This window comes from Garra rufa, chromosome 10 (assembly GCF_049309525.1).
Source record: "Garra rufa chromosome 10, GarRuf1.0, whole genome shotgun sequence".
NCBI lineage: Eukaryota > Metazoa > Chordata > Actinopteri > Cypriniformes > Cyprinidae > Garra > Garra rufa.
Window position 1 is genome coordinate 28,650,997 of NC_133370.1, and position 16,458 is coordinate 28,667,454.

Sequence of the window (16,458 nt, forward strand, 5' to 3'; positions counted from 1 at the left end):
GATCCACTTCGAATGTTGACTACTGTATATATATATTTAATCACTCAATAAACCAGAAAATACTGTCAACAGCCAGAAAAAAGACAATTCCAGCTTTTTTTTTAGGAATTAATTGTTATATAAATTAGGAACAATTTCCTCTGTAAATATTGTAAGAATATAAATAGGAATAAAACTGGAAAGTTTGATGCAACTAAAGTGAAAATAAAAATGTTTGGCTAAGTGCATGATTTTTTTTTTTTTTTTTTTTTTTTTTAGAAAATAACCTTTAAAGATATGTTTTGCAATTTACCAACACAAAGAGATAAATTATAATAAAATAAACACTGTATTTGGGATGTTTCCTTTCCATTAGTCCTTTCAGAAGAAGCAAAACGGCACGAAAAATTGACTAGTGCATAAAAACAATAGGTTTGCTTGTAGAATCTCACAAGTATAATAAAAGATTTTTTATTGGTCCTTTCCAAAAAAGTCTATGAAAGCAAAATAGCCCAAAACAATTGACTAGTGCATTAAAAAAAACAATTGGTTTGCCTGTAGTATCTCATCCTAAATAGATACAGTATAATAAAATAGATTTAAAAAAATAAATAAAAAACTGTATTCTGGGTGTTTTCTTTCCATTATTCATTTCCAAAACAGCAAGGACATCAAAATAGCCTAAAAAATAACTAGTGCATGAAAAAACAACAGGTTTGCCTATAGTATCTCACCTTTAATAGATAAAGTATATAAGAATATATGTTTTAAAATAAACACTGTATTTTGGATGTTTCATTTCCATTAGGCTTAGTCCTTTCCAAAAAAAAAAAAGAAAAGCAAGAAAGCAAAATAGCCCAAAAATGTATTGGTGCATGACAAAACAATAGGTTTGCCTATAGCATCTCACCTTAAATAGATAAAGTATAATAAAACAGATTTTTTTAAATAAACATTATTTCCTTTCCATTAGTCCTTTAAAAAAAGCTATGAAGGCAAAATAGCCCAACATATTGACTAGTGCATGGAAAAAACAAGTGGTTTGCCTGTAGTATCTCACCTGAAAAAGATAAAGTATAAAATAAAATAGATCTTTTTTTATTAAACACTGTGTTTTGGATGTTTCCTTTAAACTTTAGTCCTTTAATAAAGTTATGAAAGCACAATAGCCCAAAATATTGAGTAGTGCATGAAAAACAAGAGGTTTGCCTGTAGTGTCTTACCTTAAATAGATAAAATATATTTTTAATAAACACTGTATTTTGGATGTTTCGTTTTAATTAGTCCTTTTATTTAAAAAAAATATTTTTAAAAAAGCTAGGAAAGCTAAATAGCCCAAAACAATAGGCTTTATGCCGAACGTCACATGACCAACCCCGGAAAACAGGTCTCATTGCTTCCGCTTGTCGGAGAACGTATTAATAGCCGTAATAAATAATGGCGATATCGACGGACTTTTAAGGTAATCAGTTAAACAAGCCAGCTGTTTATTGTGGACGTTTCATTCGATATTTATATATAAATGTTAGTGAAAAGAATAAAAATTTAAAACTTTTATATATCAATCCACATATGTGATGGACATTGGTTATGATCATTTTTAGTGTCTACTTTGAATGAATCTTGAGTAAATCATGTTCATATTTAAAGAGGGATATGCAAAACGCGTGAACCGGAAGCAACGAGACCTGTTTAGCAGAAAACGGAAGCCTGTTGGGCATGAAGCCCATTGACTAGAGCATTAAAAAAAGCATTTGCCTATGGTATCTCACTTTAAATAGATAAAGTATAATAAAATAGATATTTTATTAAACTCTGTATTTTGGATATTTCTTCCATTAGTCCTTTCAGAAAAAGTAAAACAGCACGAAAAATTGACTAATGCATAAAAAAAACAGTAGGTTTGCTTGTAGTATCTCACCTTAAATAGATAGTGTAATGAAATAGATTTTTTAATTGGTCTTTTCCAAAAAAGTCTATGAAAGCAAAATAGCCCAAAACAATTGACTAGTGCATTAAAAATCAATAGGTTAGCCTGTAGTATCTCACTCTAAATAGATAATAGTATAATAAAATAGATTTGGATGTTTTCTTTCCATTTCCATTTTCTTTGCTGAAGAGATATGCAGCTATGGAAGCAGTTTTTTTTTGCAGGGCTGCCCATCTGAGGATGTCCGGCTCTGACAGCAGGCATTTGGATGGAGCACTTCCAGGGCTTTACCTTTGACCTCTGGGTGGCTGAGTAGAGAAGCTCTTCAACAGCTGCCCTCTCAAAACAGCACAGAATAAAGTTGAACCGTCTAAAATGGTCCTTGTGCTCTCGATGGCCTATTGGGCAACACTTTAAATGCCTTTTGTGACTCACATACACTGCCTTGATCTCATTCAGACCAGGCTTCCCTCTTCAAAGCCATTAATGAGTCCTTCCAACATGTAGATTAATATTAAGCCAGAAGTAATTAAAGTCAGGTTTTTTTTTTTTTTTTTTTTAAGGCAGCTGCGTCTTCTCATGCCTTCAGCTCCACAGTGATCAATGCCTCTGGCCCGTTGCCTGACGGGGATCTTTTTTGCATTCTGTCCACAATTATGTAAAACTCCTTGTACTTCACTGCATTTTCTTCCTTTACTTATTTGGAGTGCATATGGAAATAGTTTATGTAACAACTAGTTGCTCATTGGGTGCTTTTGTAGTTTTTATATTTTTTGCTCTTTATTTGTGGTAGGCGTTTAAATAAGAACTAGATTACAGACAGATGTCTCTGTTGTGGACGTTCTCATTGCGACAGGCTACTTAGTAGAACAAAATATCAAGATATGTGTTTTTTTTACACCTCAAAGCATGATGCTGAACATGCTTTCTGACACGTCAACTCCTACAATACTCCAGAGTGAAGCCAAGCTGCTGTCCTCCCACTTATTATAAAATAATCCACTCCTTTCAAAACAAAATAACACCTCATAATGCCTAATTAGAAGCTGCTTTCTTCATCAAAACAATTGAAAGTCTACTTGAAGTTGTAAATGTCAGCAGAATCTTTCCAGTTGTCATAATTTGTGATTTCAAACCACAAGATTTTGAAGAGAAAAGCATGAGACGTTCAGCTGAACCTTTGAGATGGCTAAAGGGGCGGGAGAGGAATGCACGGCTCTCATTGGCTGTTCATTTTCTTAGCTCCGCCTCCCCTGCCGCTGCCCCTCCTCTCCTCTTCCCTCTCTCCCTCAAATATTCCCCCTCTCCTGTTTGGCTGTGCCTCTGAAGTCGTCACTGAAGCCTCAGGAACGAGGGAAAATAGCCTCTGTCCCTTAAAATGGTGCTGGAGTCGGCAACCAATGAGTGGCGGGACGAGGGTTTAGGAGCCTAAAGGGGACGGGGTGGGGTTTGTAAGCGAGTGGGGTCTAGTTTCTTTTTTTTTTTCCCTGCTTGTCACTATTTTTAAAGGGCCTTTACTTGCTGGTGACCTCAGTGTTAACATTTAGAGCCTCCGCTGTGGCGCTGGAATGAAGGCAGATTATTATTAGTGTATGTGAATGAGGAGAGGAGAACCGTGAGGGTCTTTGATGTCGGCTCTTTATGTGCCGTTTATTGGTGTAAAGCCTGTACATAATTAGTTGTAATAGTTTGGACGTTTAATTAAAGATCACATGTGACATCCTGCACTGGGAGAAAGACACTAAAGAGTGTTTGGATATTCCCACTACCAAGTGTTCTAATAAGTGTTATTGAACTTTTTGTCATATGTATATAAAACAATAATTGATAACCAATATTATGGCATATATATATATATATAATGTATCAATATATCAAGTTATATATTGATATTAAGTTTTTAAGAATTAACATATTTATTGAGCATGAATGCAATTAAATTGATTAAAAATGCCAGTTAAAACATTTAAATATTGCAAAAAATGTGTTTAAAGAATTAATACTTATTCATCAATGTCAACAATGGCAGTAAAAACATTTAAAATATTGCTTCAATAGAACTTCAAAAAGGCAGTTTTTTAAGGATTAACACTTTCATTGAACATTAATGCTATTAAACTGATCAAAAATGACAGTGAAGACAATATTTAAAATATTGCAAAAAATTCAAATAAAGTTGTTTTTTAAGAATTTACACTTATTGATAATGAATGCAATTAAATTGATCAGCAATGACAGTAAAGACATTTCAAATATTGCAAAACGTATGGCAAGTAATGGCTGTTTATTTTGTGATAATTATCACTTTTATTGAGCATTAATGCAATTAAATTGATCACAGTTAAGACATTAAAATATTGCACTTTTTTCAAATAAAATTTGTTTATTTAAGTATTAACACTTTAATTGAGCATGAATGGCATTAAATTGCTCAAATATTACAGCAAAGACATTTAAAATATTGCAAAATATATATTTTTTCCAAATAAATGCAGCTTTTTCAAACTTTCTATAAATCATAGAAGCCTAAACAAGTGTAAGAGAAAATATTATGCAAATCAGCATGTTAGAAGGATTTGTGAAGGATTGTATGACACTGAAGACTGGAGTAATGGCTGCTGAAAATGTAGCTTTGCCTTCAAAGGAATAAATTGCATTTTAAAATATATTCAAATAGAAAGGTTATTTTAAATTGCAATTTGGTGAATATAAAAGACTTCTTTTACAACCAAAAATATATCTGACCCCAAACTGTTGGACACTATTGTGTATATGTTTTGATTATTATTTTAATTTATATTCATATTCTAGCAGGTAACCATAAAAATAACTATAAAATGGTTAGAAAAGATCATTTAACAATGTTTTTAAAAAAATAGTCTGGTATTACTGTAAATATCTGAAATTTAATCATTAATCAAATCACTGATGTACAGTAAAAAGTTAACTGTTTGAACTGTGGGGAAACCTGATATAAATGACAAGAGTTTTTTATAAACAACAACCTGAAATAAAAAACAAGCTGCTAATGCATCAGTGTTGCCACTGATAAATCATGCATTCCTACGAAATCATTATTACAGTCATGTGTTTTAAACCATATTCAATATGTTCTCTCTGTCTGCTCTCTTTCAGTTTCGCTGTCTAACAGCAGTCTGAAGAAGAAAAGGACTCGCAGCATCTTCAGCTCATTGTTCTGCTGCCTGAGAAGTTATGATGCCGAGCCCCCCGCCACCCCCAACAACAACAGCAGCCCTCTGCCTCCGCCTGTGGAGGAGAACGGAGCTCCACCAAAGGTGAGACGCCCTTTATACGGGGAGTGTTTACAGTCAATCACATGCGTATTGATTCAGAGACTCTTGCTTGTGCGTCTCACCATCATGTGTGGTTTGTTGATGTTAAACAGAAGTCATCACAACTCTCTCTCTCTTTTTCTGTGCAGACTGTATTACATTTGTCTGAATTATTGTCCATTTGTCTTGTGGTTCAGCACCTCATTTCCTCTCCTGTTTGTTTCCTCTGTCTTCATCTCTCATGTCCTAGTGTGACCAGGTTGAGGTCATCCCTATCCCCAGTGTATGTATGATTCAACTCCACTCCGTGCCGTCTGTCTGTGTGCTCTTGCATGCCGCATGGAGCGTCGCACCACTGTACACTCAAATCGCCTTTTGCAGCAGCTCTGTGGACAGTGATGCACTTTGCCTAAAGGATACTTGCATGCACTGTATATTATACTACTTCTGTGGCGACTGGAAAGCCTAACATTTTTTCACACAATTATGGGTTAAGGCATTTAGCAACACGTGTTGGCTATGCCCACCCTCCTGCTTTTTAACTATGGGGAGTCTGACGACTGCTGATCTGAATGCAAGTAATTATTTCACTGTCTTCTCGACCTTTTAAAGGTGCTGAGCTGTATTCATTGGGCCCAACAATAAGAATTTTATTTCTTCTGGTCAGTCAGGCTACTTTCTGTTTCGTTTACTGGCCCTACTGATATTTTCCTGCCCATTTTTGAAATGAGATTTTCATTAAAGGCACACTATGTAAGACATTTGGATTAAAATATCCAGAAACCACTAGAACAATGTTATATATTTTGCTGACTTGCTTACATTTTCCCAAATGTTTCCAAGAATGTTAAAATCTAGAAAAGTAAGTAATTCAACTTGCATAACGGACCGTGTCATTGCATCGCCTGCCAAAGACGTCACACACCTATTATCCTGTTTTATTTTGTAGAAAAATGGAAACAGGCACTGTGATATGTTACATGTTTTATTAGATATGTGACGAATGCACAGAGCAACATTTTAACAGAACTTTCAACACATAGGGTTTGAGTATCGTTTGAATTTAAATTCCGATTCTACTTATCAATTCCGATTCCAATAACATTAAAAAGTCAATAAAAATTAAGTCAAACTTTTTCTATTCTGTTTTTTTTTTTACGAAGCTTTTTGTTGCAGTTGAATAACATGAGCAAAAATCAGCAGCCTACAGAACATTTAGGCCTAAGAGGAACTTTTTTAAACAAAAAATAGCACAGCGAAAACAACGAATAATATAAATTAAACTGTTAAGGACAAATAAACAGTCAGAAATAAAATAGGAGGAAGCAAATAAAATAGCAATAGCGTAAATAAATACAACTGAACAAATTGCTGGTAATGTAAAAACAGTTTCTGCATAGTTTTCTTTTCATAAATAAAATATAGATTAATTCTCATTCAAGTTACGAAAGATATTCTGTCAAAAAATGATTTTTTTTTTGTTCTTGGATTAACTTTAATGACAGGCAGTACGTTTATTAGGCTGCTGTCTCTTTAACCGAACACACACGGATCTAAAAATACTGTTACATATGCGTTTTCTTTCTCATCGGTTTACTTTCACTTTCATTTTCGACAAAAATTATTTTTGTGCAAATTGGGCTGTAAATGTGAAGGAGAATTCAGATCTGGCCTGAAATGACATTTTCTGCAGTGGAAATGGTTCGAGAACGGACACAGGCCGGGAACCCCAAACAGGACCGGTGCTCACGATTCAGATCCTTCCTGTGCTTAAATTGTTTGATTTTAAACTTTAAAATCACATTAAAATGGAAACACAGGAATCGAAATGGACATGTCTTATCAAATATCTGGTTCTTGGAAATTTGGAACCGGTTCTAAAATGGTGCTGCTTTACCCCACATACACATGAGTGGAAGTAGTGGAAGCAGTCGACTGTGGCATGATAAATGCTCCGCTGCTTTCAAGCCATGTATTGTGCTCGTTCTTCATAAGCAATCGCTCCAGCGGTCTTGTTTTGATCTTTAATACATTAGCATCCGTGAACATGATTTCTACCCGAGTCCTGTCGGATTGCATCAGCTGTGGGGATAAAGACGACAACTCCCATGATTCCGCACTCAGTCACAGCATCATCAAACTACGCCTTTGTTTCTTTTTTTTGTTTGAATATGCGCCCTCTAGCTGCAAAAAAAATTACATACCGTGCCTTTAATGTTCTGTTTCTGCTGAAGTTTTTGTTTGTACATATTTTTTTTCCTTACAGTAAGAGATTTTGAAAATAAGATTAAAAAATAAATAAAAGACAATTTTTATCCAGCAAGGGTGCATTAAATTTATTAAAAGTTACAATTACAGTGTTACAAAATATTTTGATGTAAAAAACACCTGCTCTTCTGTTCTATTGATCAAAAAATACTGAAATAGAAGTAAGCAGCAGAACTATTTTCTATTTAATAATAATTGGAAATAATTGTAATATGTTTTCCACAATATCATGATTTTTCAAATAGGAGCATAGGAGACTTCTTTGAAAAAATATACACTACCATTCAAAAGTTTGGGATCAGACAGATTTGTAATGCTTTTCAAAGAAGCCTCTTATGCTTAGCAAAGTTGCATTAAATCAAAAATGCAGAAAGAACAGTAATATTATGAAATATTATTGCAATTTAAAAAATGGTTTACTATTATTATACTTATATACTTATACTATTTATTTATTCCTGTGCTACAAAGCTGAATTTTCAGCATCATTACTCCAGTCTTCATTGTCACATGATCCTTTAGAAGTCATTCTAATATGCTGATTTTATTTCCAACATTAATAATAAATCAGCATATTGTTAATAAATCAAAATGATTTCTGAAGGATCATATGACACTGAAGACTGGAGTAATGGATGATGAAAATTTTAAAATATTTAATAAGTAAATGCAGCCTTGATGAGCATAAAAACATTAAAAAAAAAAACATTAAAAATCTTACTGATCACAAACTTTTGAACAGTAGTGTATAAAATCTTACCAGCCCCAAAATATTGAACGTTAGTGTTAAAATCAGTTATATTAAGTAAGCCGTCAACTAGGCCATCCTCATGGTTTGCACCTTTTAGAAAATCAACCTACAAAGGACAAAAGGTGACACACTTCACCTTTTCAAAGGGTTCATAAAAAGGGATTATCTGCGATCTTTAATTGATAAGGGTTTAGTGCGTCTGTTCCACTGTTAATCTCAGTGGTAGGCTGTTTAAGTCTATTTAGGAAGGTCGGATCTCATGATCAGTCCCTTAATGATTTCCCCATGAGATTTTTAGTAGCGATCTCCCTATCCCCACAATGACATTTCTACTGCATGATTTGCTGTACTTTTGTTTGTGTACTAAACAGGAACTCACGTCGAGCCAAACTGTAAGTGTTTTTCAGTGTTCATTCAGCAGTTGGGCCCAGGATCATGACTGCGCTCCAGCGGTTCCTCCTAAGATCGATTCATCCCATTAAACAGACAGGGATTTAGATTAGATGGACTCGACAGCATACTGCCTCCCTCTATAACAAGATTGCCTCCGCTTGTATTGAGACGGTGCAGCCAGGATTAGAGAACTGGATCGAGAGAGGGACCCATTCACCCGTAGTTTATAAATAAAGTGATGGGATTTCATACAGGCAGCCAGTGCTGAAGTCACTCTCACACTCTCTAACCTTACCCATCCTGCATCTTTGATTAATGTGTGAAAAACCTTTTAATCCCCACGCACGGCCGTAATCCTTTCCACTTCCGCTCGGAAGAGCTGGGATGTTACTGCATGAGCGTCATCTGTGCAGCTCAGGAAACGCACTTCCTAAAATGCCAGAATCTTTCCCTTACGATTTCCTCAGGAAATGTGTAGATGGTTGGGAACCGTCCTGCTTCTCCCCATCTTTCAGCTCATTTCGCTTGATAACGGTCTAACAAGCTGCGGCTTAACCTCCTGTGCCTCATTTCTCACTCATTACGTTGATGTTGTACCATGTTTGTCATGTTTACCCTCTTTGTTTTGCATTTCCACAGCCTCCAGAGAAGTACCTCCTCCCTGAGGTTAACATAAATGACTATGGGAAGAAGTGTGTGGTAATAGACTTGGATGAAACTCTGGTGCACAGCTCGTTTAAGGTAATTCATTAATTATTGTCTGTTAGTCTGGATCTTTTTCAGGTGTTTCCCAAACAAAAACAACCAGAGATGGACTGCAGATGCAGTGTAACTGTGACTTCTCTGTGTAATTTGCTCAGTGACTGTGACCCGCCATGACCTATTTTGCGTTAGGGATATATGTATGCGGGCAGAGCTTCCTGTGATGCTTAGTGACGGCCCAGTCAGGCCTCATTTGTCTCTGCTGCTAGTAGGAGGAGAGTTGAAGAGCAACACTGATTGTGAAACTCAGTATTACACTTCAGCATCTTGATCTGTGTATGGAGTAGGAATGCACCGAGATGTAAATTCTGGGCCGAAACCGGAAATTCTGCATGCATTTGGCTGATAACCGAAACTGAAAATGCTTGCTAATGTTATTTTATTAAATAATATAAAGTAATTTTGTAATATAAGGTAATTTTGTCTTTTCAATTCAACTTAATTTTAATGGTACTGAAAAAAACAAGCCAGTTAAATAGCCACACTTATTGAAATTAACACAGTAAAATTAGACAAATACAGTAGTCAACATTTGAAGTGGTTCAAAAGAGTTAATCAAAGTCATCCTAAGATAAGAACAGGTATTGGATTTAGGATTACTTTGATGAAAGGTCTTGATCCACTTCAAATGTTGGCTATATATTACTATATGATTTTTATTTAGTTCTATGCAATATGTTTTCGGCTCATATTTTTGGATATTTTCCTCTTTCTGCCAAAAACCAAATATGCAACTTTTCAGTGGCCGAAATTTCGGTGCATCCCTAAGTATGAAGTTCAGTAATTTAGTGTGGGGCAGAGTTATTTATGTAGTTAACTTTATAAATAGTTAACAAAAACAAACTAAAAACCATCAAAAAGTATTTTTGTTACTTGAAATGAAATAAAACAAAATTATAACATAAACTGAATTAATTGTTAACAAAAACAAGCTAAAAACCATTAAAAATCATTTCTCATTTGGCCAAAAACCAAACATTTTCAGTGTCTGAAATTTTCTTATCTCTAAGTATAAAGCTTAGTAATTTAGTGGTAACTAAATAAATAGTTAAACAAACTAAAAACATTTTTGTTACTTGAAATAAAATAAAATAAATAGTTCACAAAAACAAACTAAAAACCATTTCTTATTTCTTAAAATGCTTTTTGAAAAATTTTGGGTGGATCCCTAAGTATGAAGCTCAGTAATTTAGTGTGGGGGAGTGTTATTTATGTAGTTAACTAAATAAATAGTTAACAAAAACTACGCTTCCATTCCGGCGTAATAGTCAAGGAAGTTTGCTGCCGTAACATGGCCGAAGCAGGCGCAGTAATATCACGCAGCACATGTGCAAATGCTAACCCAGCTGGGAACTAATTTCAGGCGCTGCGTGATATTACTGCGCCTGCTTCGGCCATATTATGGCAGCAAACTTCCTTGACTATTACGCCGGAATGGAAGTGTAGTTCCTAAACTTATCGGCCTAGAAAATTGCAGCTTTACATTTTCCGCTGGTCTTAGTACACGATATAACTACAGAAGAGTCAAGTTTTAAATAGGACAAATATCGAAACTCGTTGGTCATTTTTGAACGTGATGCTATTGGTCTAATAGGATTCAATTATCTATGCTAAGCTATGCTAAAAGTGATATCGCCAGAACAGGAGAACGGCTGAATGGATTTCAAAACAGTAAAACTCAACTTATTAACTCAGCGGGAGTTGGAGAATGAGCCTATTTCCAAAAAAAAGTGGACTGTTCCTTTAAGTCTTATTTTGACGTAACAAAGTGGTTATATCTAAGTGTGTCAGTTGTTTACTAATGTGACTTACCCCCATTCACATTTATTTATTCATTTATTTATTGGTCTCAAGCCGCAAACTGTTCAGTTAACAAGCAAAAACAAATTCATATGTCAGGCTTTGCAGGGTAAATGCCTTGAAGTCCACTGATTTCAGTCATGCAAAGGACAAATATTTAAAGTGCTCAGGTCTCAAACCTCCCTCACACGTGATTATTAATATTTGATTAGGCAGGTTTATGTTGAAAGCGCATGGACGCCCTCTGCTGTTTAGCACTGCACCTTCATTTTGCTTATGCAAAATATAAGTAAATAAAGCTTATCTCACATCAATAATCTCTGATCGCTGTCATCAGCTGTTATTAGTTTGTGGTTGTGTAATATTTAAGGATAGTAACTGTCATGTTTAAGTTATTCAGGATAATGTTTAATAGTACTGTCAGTAAAGCCGTGAGAAGTTTAAAATGTTATTTTTGTAAAATCCAGTGATAAAACCAGTGATAAGAACATTATAATTAATGGATTCATATATCAAATGCAATTTGATACGGTTTATTCTTGGCTTTTAAAAGAAATATTCTGTACTAATGTTTAGAACAAAAGTGAATAAAACTGTCGGTAATCACGAAGCTTATTAAGCCAGTGCATGACAAACCAGTACATGAATATGCAATGAGATAAGTGTTAAGTCTTCAGTTGAATATCTGCTTTATTGGAAGGATATTTCAGAAAGCATGTGGGTCATAACTCATCTGTGTTGTGTTTGTTTCTGTCTCGCAGCCCATTAGCAACGCTGATTTCATTGTCCCAGTGGAGATCGACGGCACAGTGCATCAGGTACAGTATGGAAACACACACAGGTTTCATATTACACTGACGTCAGATTGCTGAAGATGTGAACCTTTGAGCAATTATAAATGCTTTAGTGTATTCTGTAGCAGTTATGAAGCCATTTATGGGTTTTATGTCAGTGTACACTTTATTAGATGAAGTGATGAACATGGCTGAGTGACTGTTCCCTTGTTCAAGTAATCCAGGATAGGCTGTCTGTCCCGGGAGGCCTATTCATGATTACTTGCACTAGGTGGCAGCCGTTTGTCTTCATGGAGCTCATGCAAATCATCTGTGCTTGACTTGTGTTTCTTAGGGTTTTGACATTCAGACTGAATAACAAGAAAATAACTTCTATTGTATTATATTGTTATTCTGTTGTATCTTATAGTGTAACACTTTACAATAAGATGTTATTTGTTAACATTAGTTAATGAACTAACATGAACAAACAATGAACAATACATTCAATTCTTTGTTGATCTTTGTTAATGTTAGTTAATGAAAATTGCATTAACTAATGTTGCCAAACACAACTTGTGATTTTAATAATGCATTAGTAAATTCTGAAATCAACATTAAGATTAATAAATGCTGTAGAAGTATAGTTCATGTTAACTAATGTTAACTAATGAACCTTATTGTAAGGTGTTGTAAAGTTGTTTTATTAAGATTTAGCTTTATTGTAATGTTTTATTTTATGAAGATTTAGTAAATTTTAATGTATTTATTGTGTATTATACAAATTTTCATATTATGTTTTGTAGTGTATTGTTTTATACGAATGTTACTGTATGTTATATGTTCTAAGGATTTAGGATTATTCTTAGGATAAGGATTATAAAGGTTCAGTTTATCATTTAAATTTGGTAAATGGTTCAGTGTATAAAAATATTTTTTGTTCCAGAAATGTTAATATTGTTTATTATGAAAATGTGTTGTACATTTACATATTATACATACATGCATTGTTTTAAAAAGGATTTTACTAACATGTTTACTAACATTAAGGTTTTAAAGCCCTATGAAATACGTATTATTATTATTATTATTTTTAGTTTTTTAATAATTAATTTTTTTTTACTAAATTCTGTTTTCCATTAATTTTCTGGATTCCAATTAAATGGTTTTATTCAATTTTAATAATCAAAAGCATCTCTAATTAATTGATTTTATTGGGGGGAGAAAAAAATAAAGAGAAAATAAAGTTTTAGTATTGGTAGTAGTGCTATCATTACATTAAGTAATATTTTTCTGTCACAATTTATTCAAGTTAAACCAAACTTTTATTTTGCTGTTTATTATTATTGTGTTCTATATCATAAAGATTCGGTTTATCATTTAAATTTACTTAATTTGCTCTACTATATTTCATTTTTTATTTTGTTTTGTTAATATTTTACTTTTTTTAAGTGTATTATCATATTATGCATTTTATAATGTATTGTTTTCTAAATATTCGAGTATTATATGTTATGAAGAGTTGTAAGGATTATATTTAATAAAGCTTACAAAGTTTTGTATTTTAATAAATGCATTTTTATTATTAAATTTGACTTTAATTGCTCTATTGTATTATTTTATATTTTTATATTATTATATTATGAACATTTATTATATTTAAAATTGACTTACATGGCGGTTTATCACATTACTGTATTATATATTGTATTTTTTATTGTTTTATAATTATTTTATTACATGTATTATGACTTTGAAATCATTTAAACTGACTAAGATGGCTCACAATGTCTCTTTTTTAGGTGTATGTGCTCAAAAGACCTCACGTTGACGAGTTCCTGCAGAAAATGGGCGAGCTGTTTGAATGTGTGCTTTTCACAGCCAGTCTAGCCAAGGTTTGTCCACCACTCTATGACACTGACTCATCTAATGTCGACAAACATGTCAAAAAAACTCAGCAGCCGGTCAGCACCTCATAACACAGTGTACACAGGGTTCGTACGGGTGCTTGAATTCCTTGAAAATGCTTGAATTTTAATGTAGTGTTTTCAAGGTTTGAAAAATGCTTGGATTTTGGATTAAGTGCTTGAAAGTGCTTGAATATGCAGTTGCATCGGTTTCATATTAATTTGCTTTCATACTTAATAGTTATTTTTTGTTAGACTTATAAAATGTAAAAGAAAAATAACCCAAACAGCTCCGCTGGAGTCTGCACGTGTGGCTGTAGTGAGATCCGCCGGTCTTTTTTGATGCGCGCCCTCTGATGGAACAGAGCGGGAGATAAAACTTGCCGTGAGGTTGTTGAAATACAAATTATGTTTAAAACGAGAACTCGGGGCTCGCAAAATCGCCAGCCCGACGTCCCGGTCCTTAAAAACTCCTCAAATTAGCTGTACCAAATTTAAGGCCATAAAAAGTTTTAAATATATTGAATAGTATTAAAATAAAAGGTTTAATCTTTATGAGGTCTTACAGTTAGGGACGGAAAGACGTCAATCGAGATTAAACTTCAAAAGGCAATGATGCCATATTCATGAGGCAATGTCACTGAATAAATATGCACTCTGCACGTTTCAATGGTTTACAAGTCAAAATGCGTACGGATGTCTTTATATAAATGTATCCGAATAGAAACTGTCCTCAGAAACGTGTCTTTGGCATTTCCATTTCATGCCTGATAAAACAGCGTAAATGCTGCTTTGTTTTCAGCTGTTACTAGGGAAACCGTTAATATTTCAGCTCCTAAAGCGCCACCTCGTGACGAAGAATGAATTTGCGAATTTTCAGCTGTTTGTAGTCAGATTATTTCTAATAATCGACCCATGTTTTAATGCAGCAAATACATAGAGTTGTAAATGTGAAAGAACTTAATGTGCTTTCTAAAAATATAAACAATTAAGACAGTGTTATTTATGTTTTAAATAAATATAATCAATTATATACTTGATTTATCCCTTTTAATGGTATAAAGGCTGAAATGCCATTGTATAAGATGTTTTGTTTTTGTGACAATCTGAATACATATTAATTTATATATCATGTCATTTTATGGCTTAATATGTTACCGTCCATTGTCCAACCCACTCATACTGTGTTCATTTTACTTGTGCAGCTCTTAAAAAGGGTCATAAATTGCCTAAATTTATATTAAAAAAATTATGCAGATACACTGTAACTAGTGAAAAAATAATAATTCCTTGATATTTGTTGATATTTGTGAATTGAAAATATTTTTGATTGACATTTAGACTCCTATCTGATTTTCTGTTTAGAAATGGTCTTTTTTATTTGGGCTAGTTAAATTTTATTATTAATTATATGGTTTCTTTTTGACAATCTTTTAGTACTTTTAGGCTGAAATGTGAGATGTATTTGTGAAAAACTTTCAAGTTTTAGAAACTTTTAGAAACTTTTCACACACACACACATATATATATATATATATATATATATATATATATATATATATATATATATATATATATATATATATTTACAGTCATTTTATATCAGTCACTAATACTTTACCATAGACATTGCCCTACTCCACTCATACAGTATTACTTTTATTTGTGCAGGTCTTTAAAAGCCTTTAAATTTTATTTTTAAAATACTGCAGATACTCTGTAAATAATATGAATTAAATATTTGGTCCCACGTTACATTAGGTGGCCTTAACTACTATTACATTTAAATTAATTATTTGTTCCAATGTACTTTTTGTGTACATTCATGTTTTTACATTGTACTTACCTTTAAAAAAAAAAAAAAAAAAAAAACTATGTAATTGTAATATGTAATTACATTTGTAATTAATTTCTGTAAGTACCACTGTTGACCCATCCCTTACACCCTAACCCACCCCTAAACCTACCCATACCACCAAACCTGTCCCTACCCATATCCCACCTTAATAGAAGCAAACGTGTTTTGCAATACAATATGACCACATTAAGTACATCATATTTATTTTTTAATGTAAGTACATAATATTTAAGGCCACCTAAAAAGTGTGACCAAATATTTTAAATTATATAATTTGTATACTGTATGTTGGCTATTTATGTTAGGCAATGTTATATGCAATCCAGACAGTTGTTTTTTTAATAGCACTATAACATCTGATTTAAAACAAAGCACTCATGTATGTGAACATGTAATTTACCACAGTGCTGGAAAATCTTGAAAATGCACCTTGAAAGTGCTTGAAAAGTGCTTGAATTTTACTTTGGAAAAGGTGTAAGAACCCTGTGTACAAAATGTTATCTAAAGGGAGAAAATACCTGCTGGGTGATTTAAGGCCTGTTGGGTGGGTGTTGATTCATACCTGCTCTGCTAATATCTGACCCCCCCTCTCTGTCTCTGTGTGGCCTGCGTTTGTTTTAGCTGCTAATGCATGGGTAAGTGTCTCTATGGCAACTGTGACTCTTCCAGAATGCGTGCCATGTACCAGTAGTTGCAGTCGCTGCTGCCTTCACCTTTGAAAGCTCACATTGTTTGAGTTTGGCC

General features: G+C 33.5%; 1 protein-coding gene across 2 annotated transcripts in view; it reads left to right on the forward strand.

The window, feature by feature from the left end:
* ctdsplb (CTD (carboxy-terminal domain, RNA polymerase II, polypeptide A) small phosphatase-like b) overlaps window positions 1-16,458 on the forward strand; it is a 24,545-nt gene that overhangs the window by 1,985 nt on the left and 6,102 nt on the right. Inside the window, exons 2-6 of one of the 2 annotated variants that reach the window (XM_073848950.1) lie at window positions 5,045-5,205; window positions 5,453-5,485; window positions 9,254-9,355; window positions 11,938-11,994; window positions 13,752-13,844. In XM_073848950.1, the coding sequence (XP_073705051.1) occupies window positions 5,045-5,205; window positions 5,453-5,485; window positions 9,254-9,355; window positions 11,938-11,994; window positions 13,752-13,844 (446 nt within the window). The remainder of the gene's footprint in view (window positions 1-5,044; window positions 5,206-5,452; window positions 5,486-9,253; window positions 9,356-11,937; window positions 11,995-13,751; window positions 13,845-16,458) is intronic. The other variant, XM_073848951.1, reaches the window with a different exon arrangement.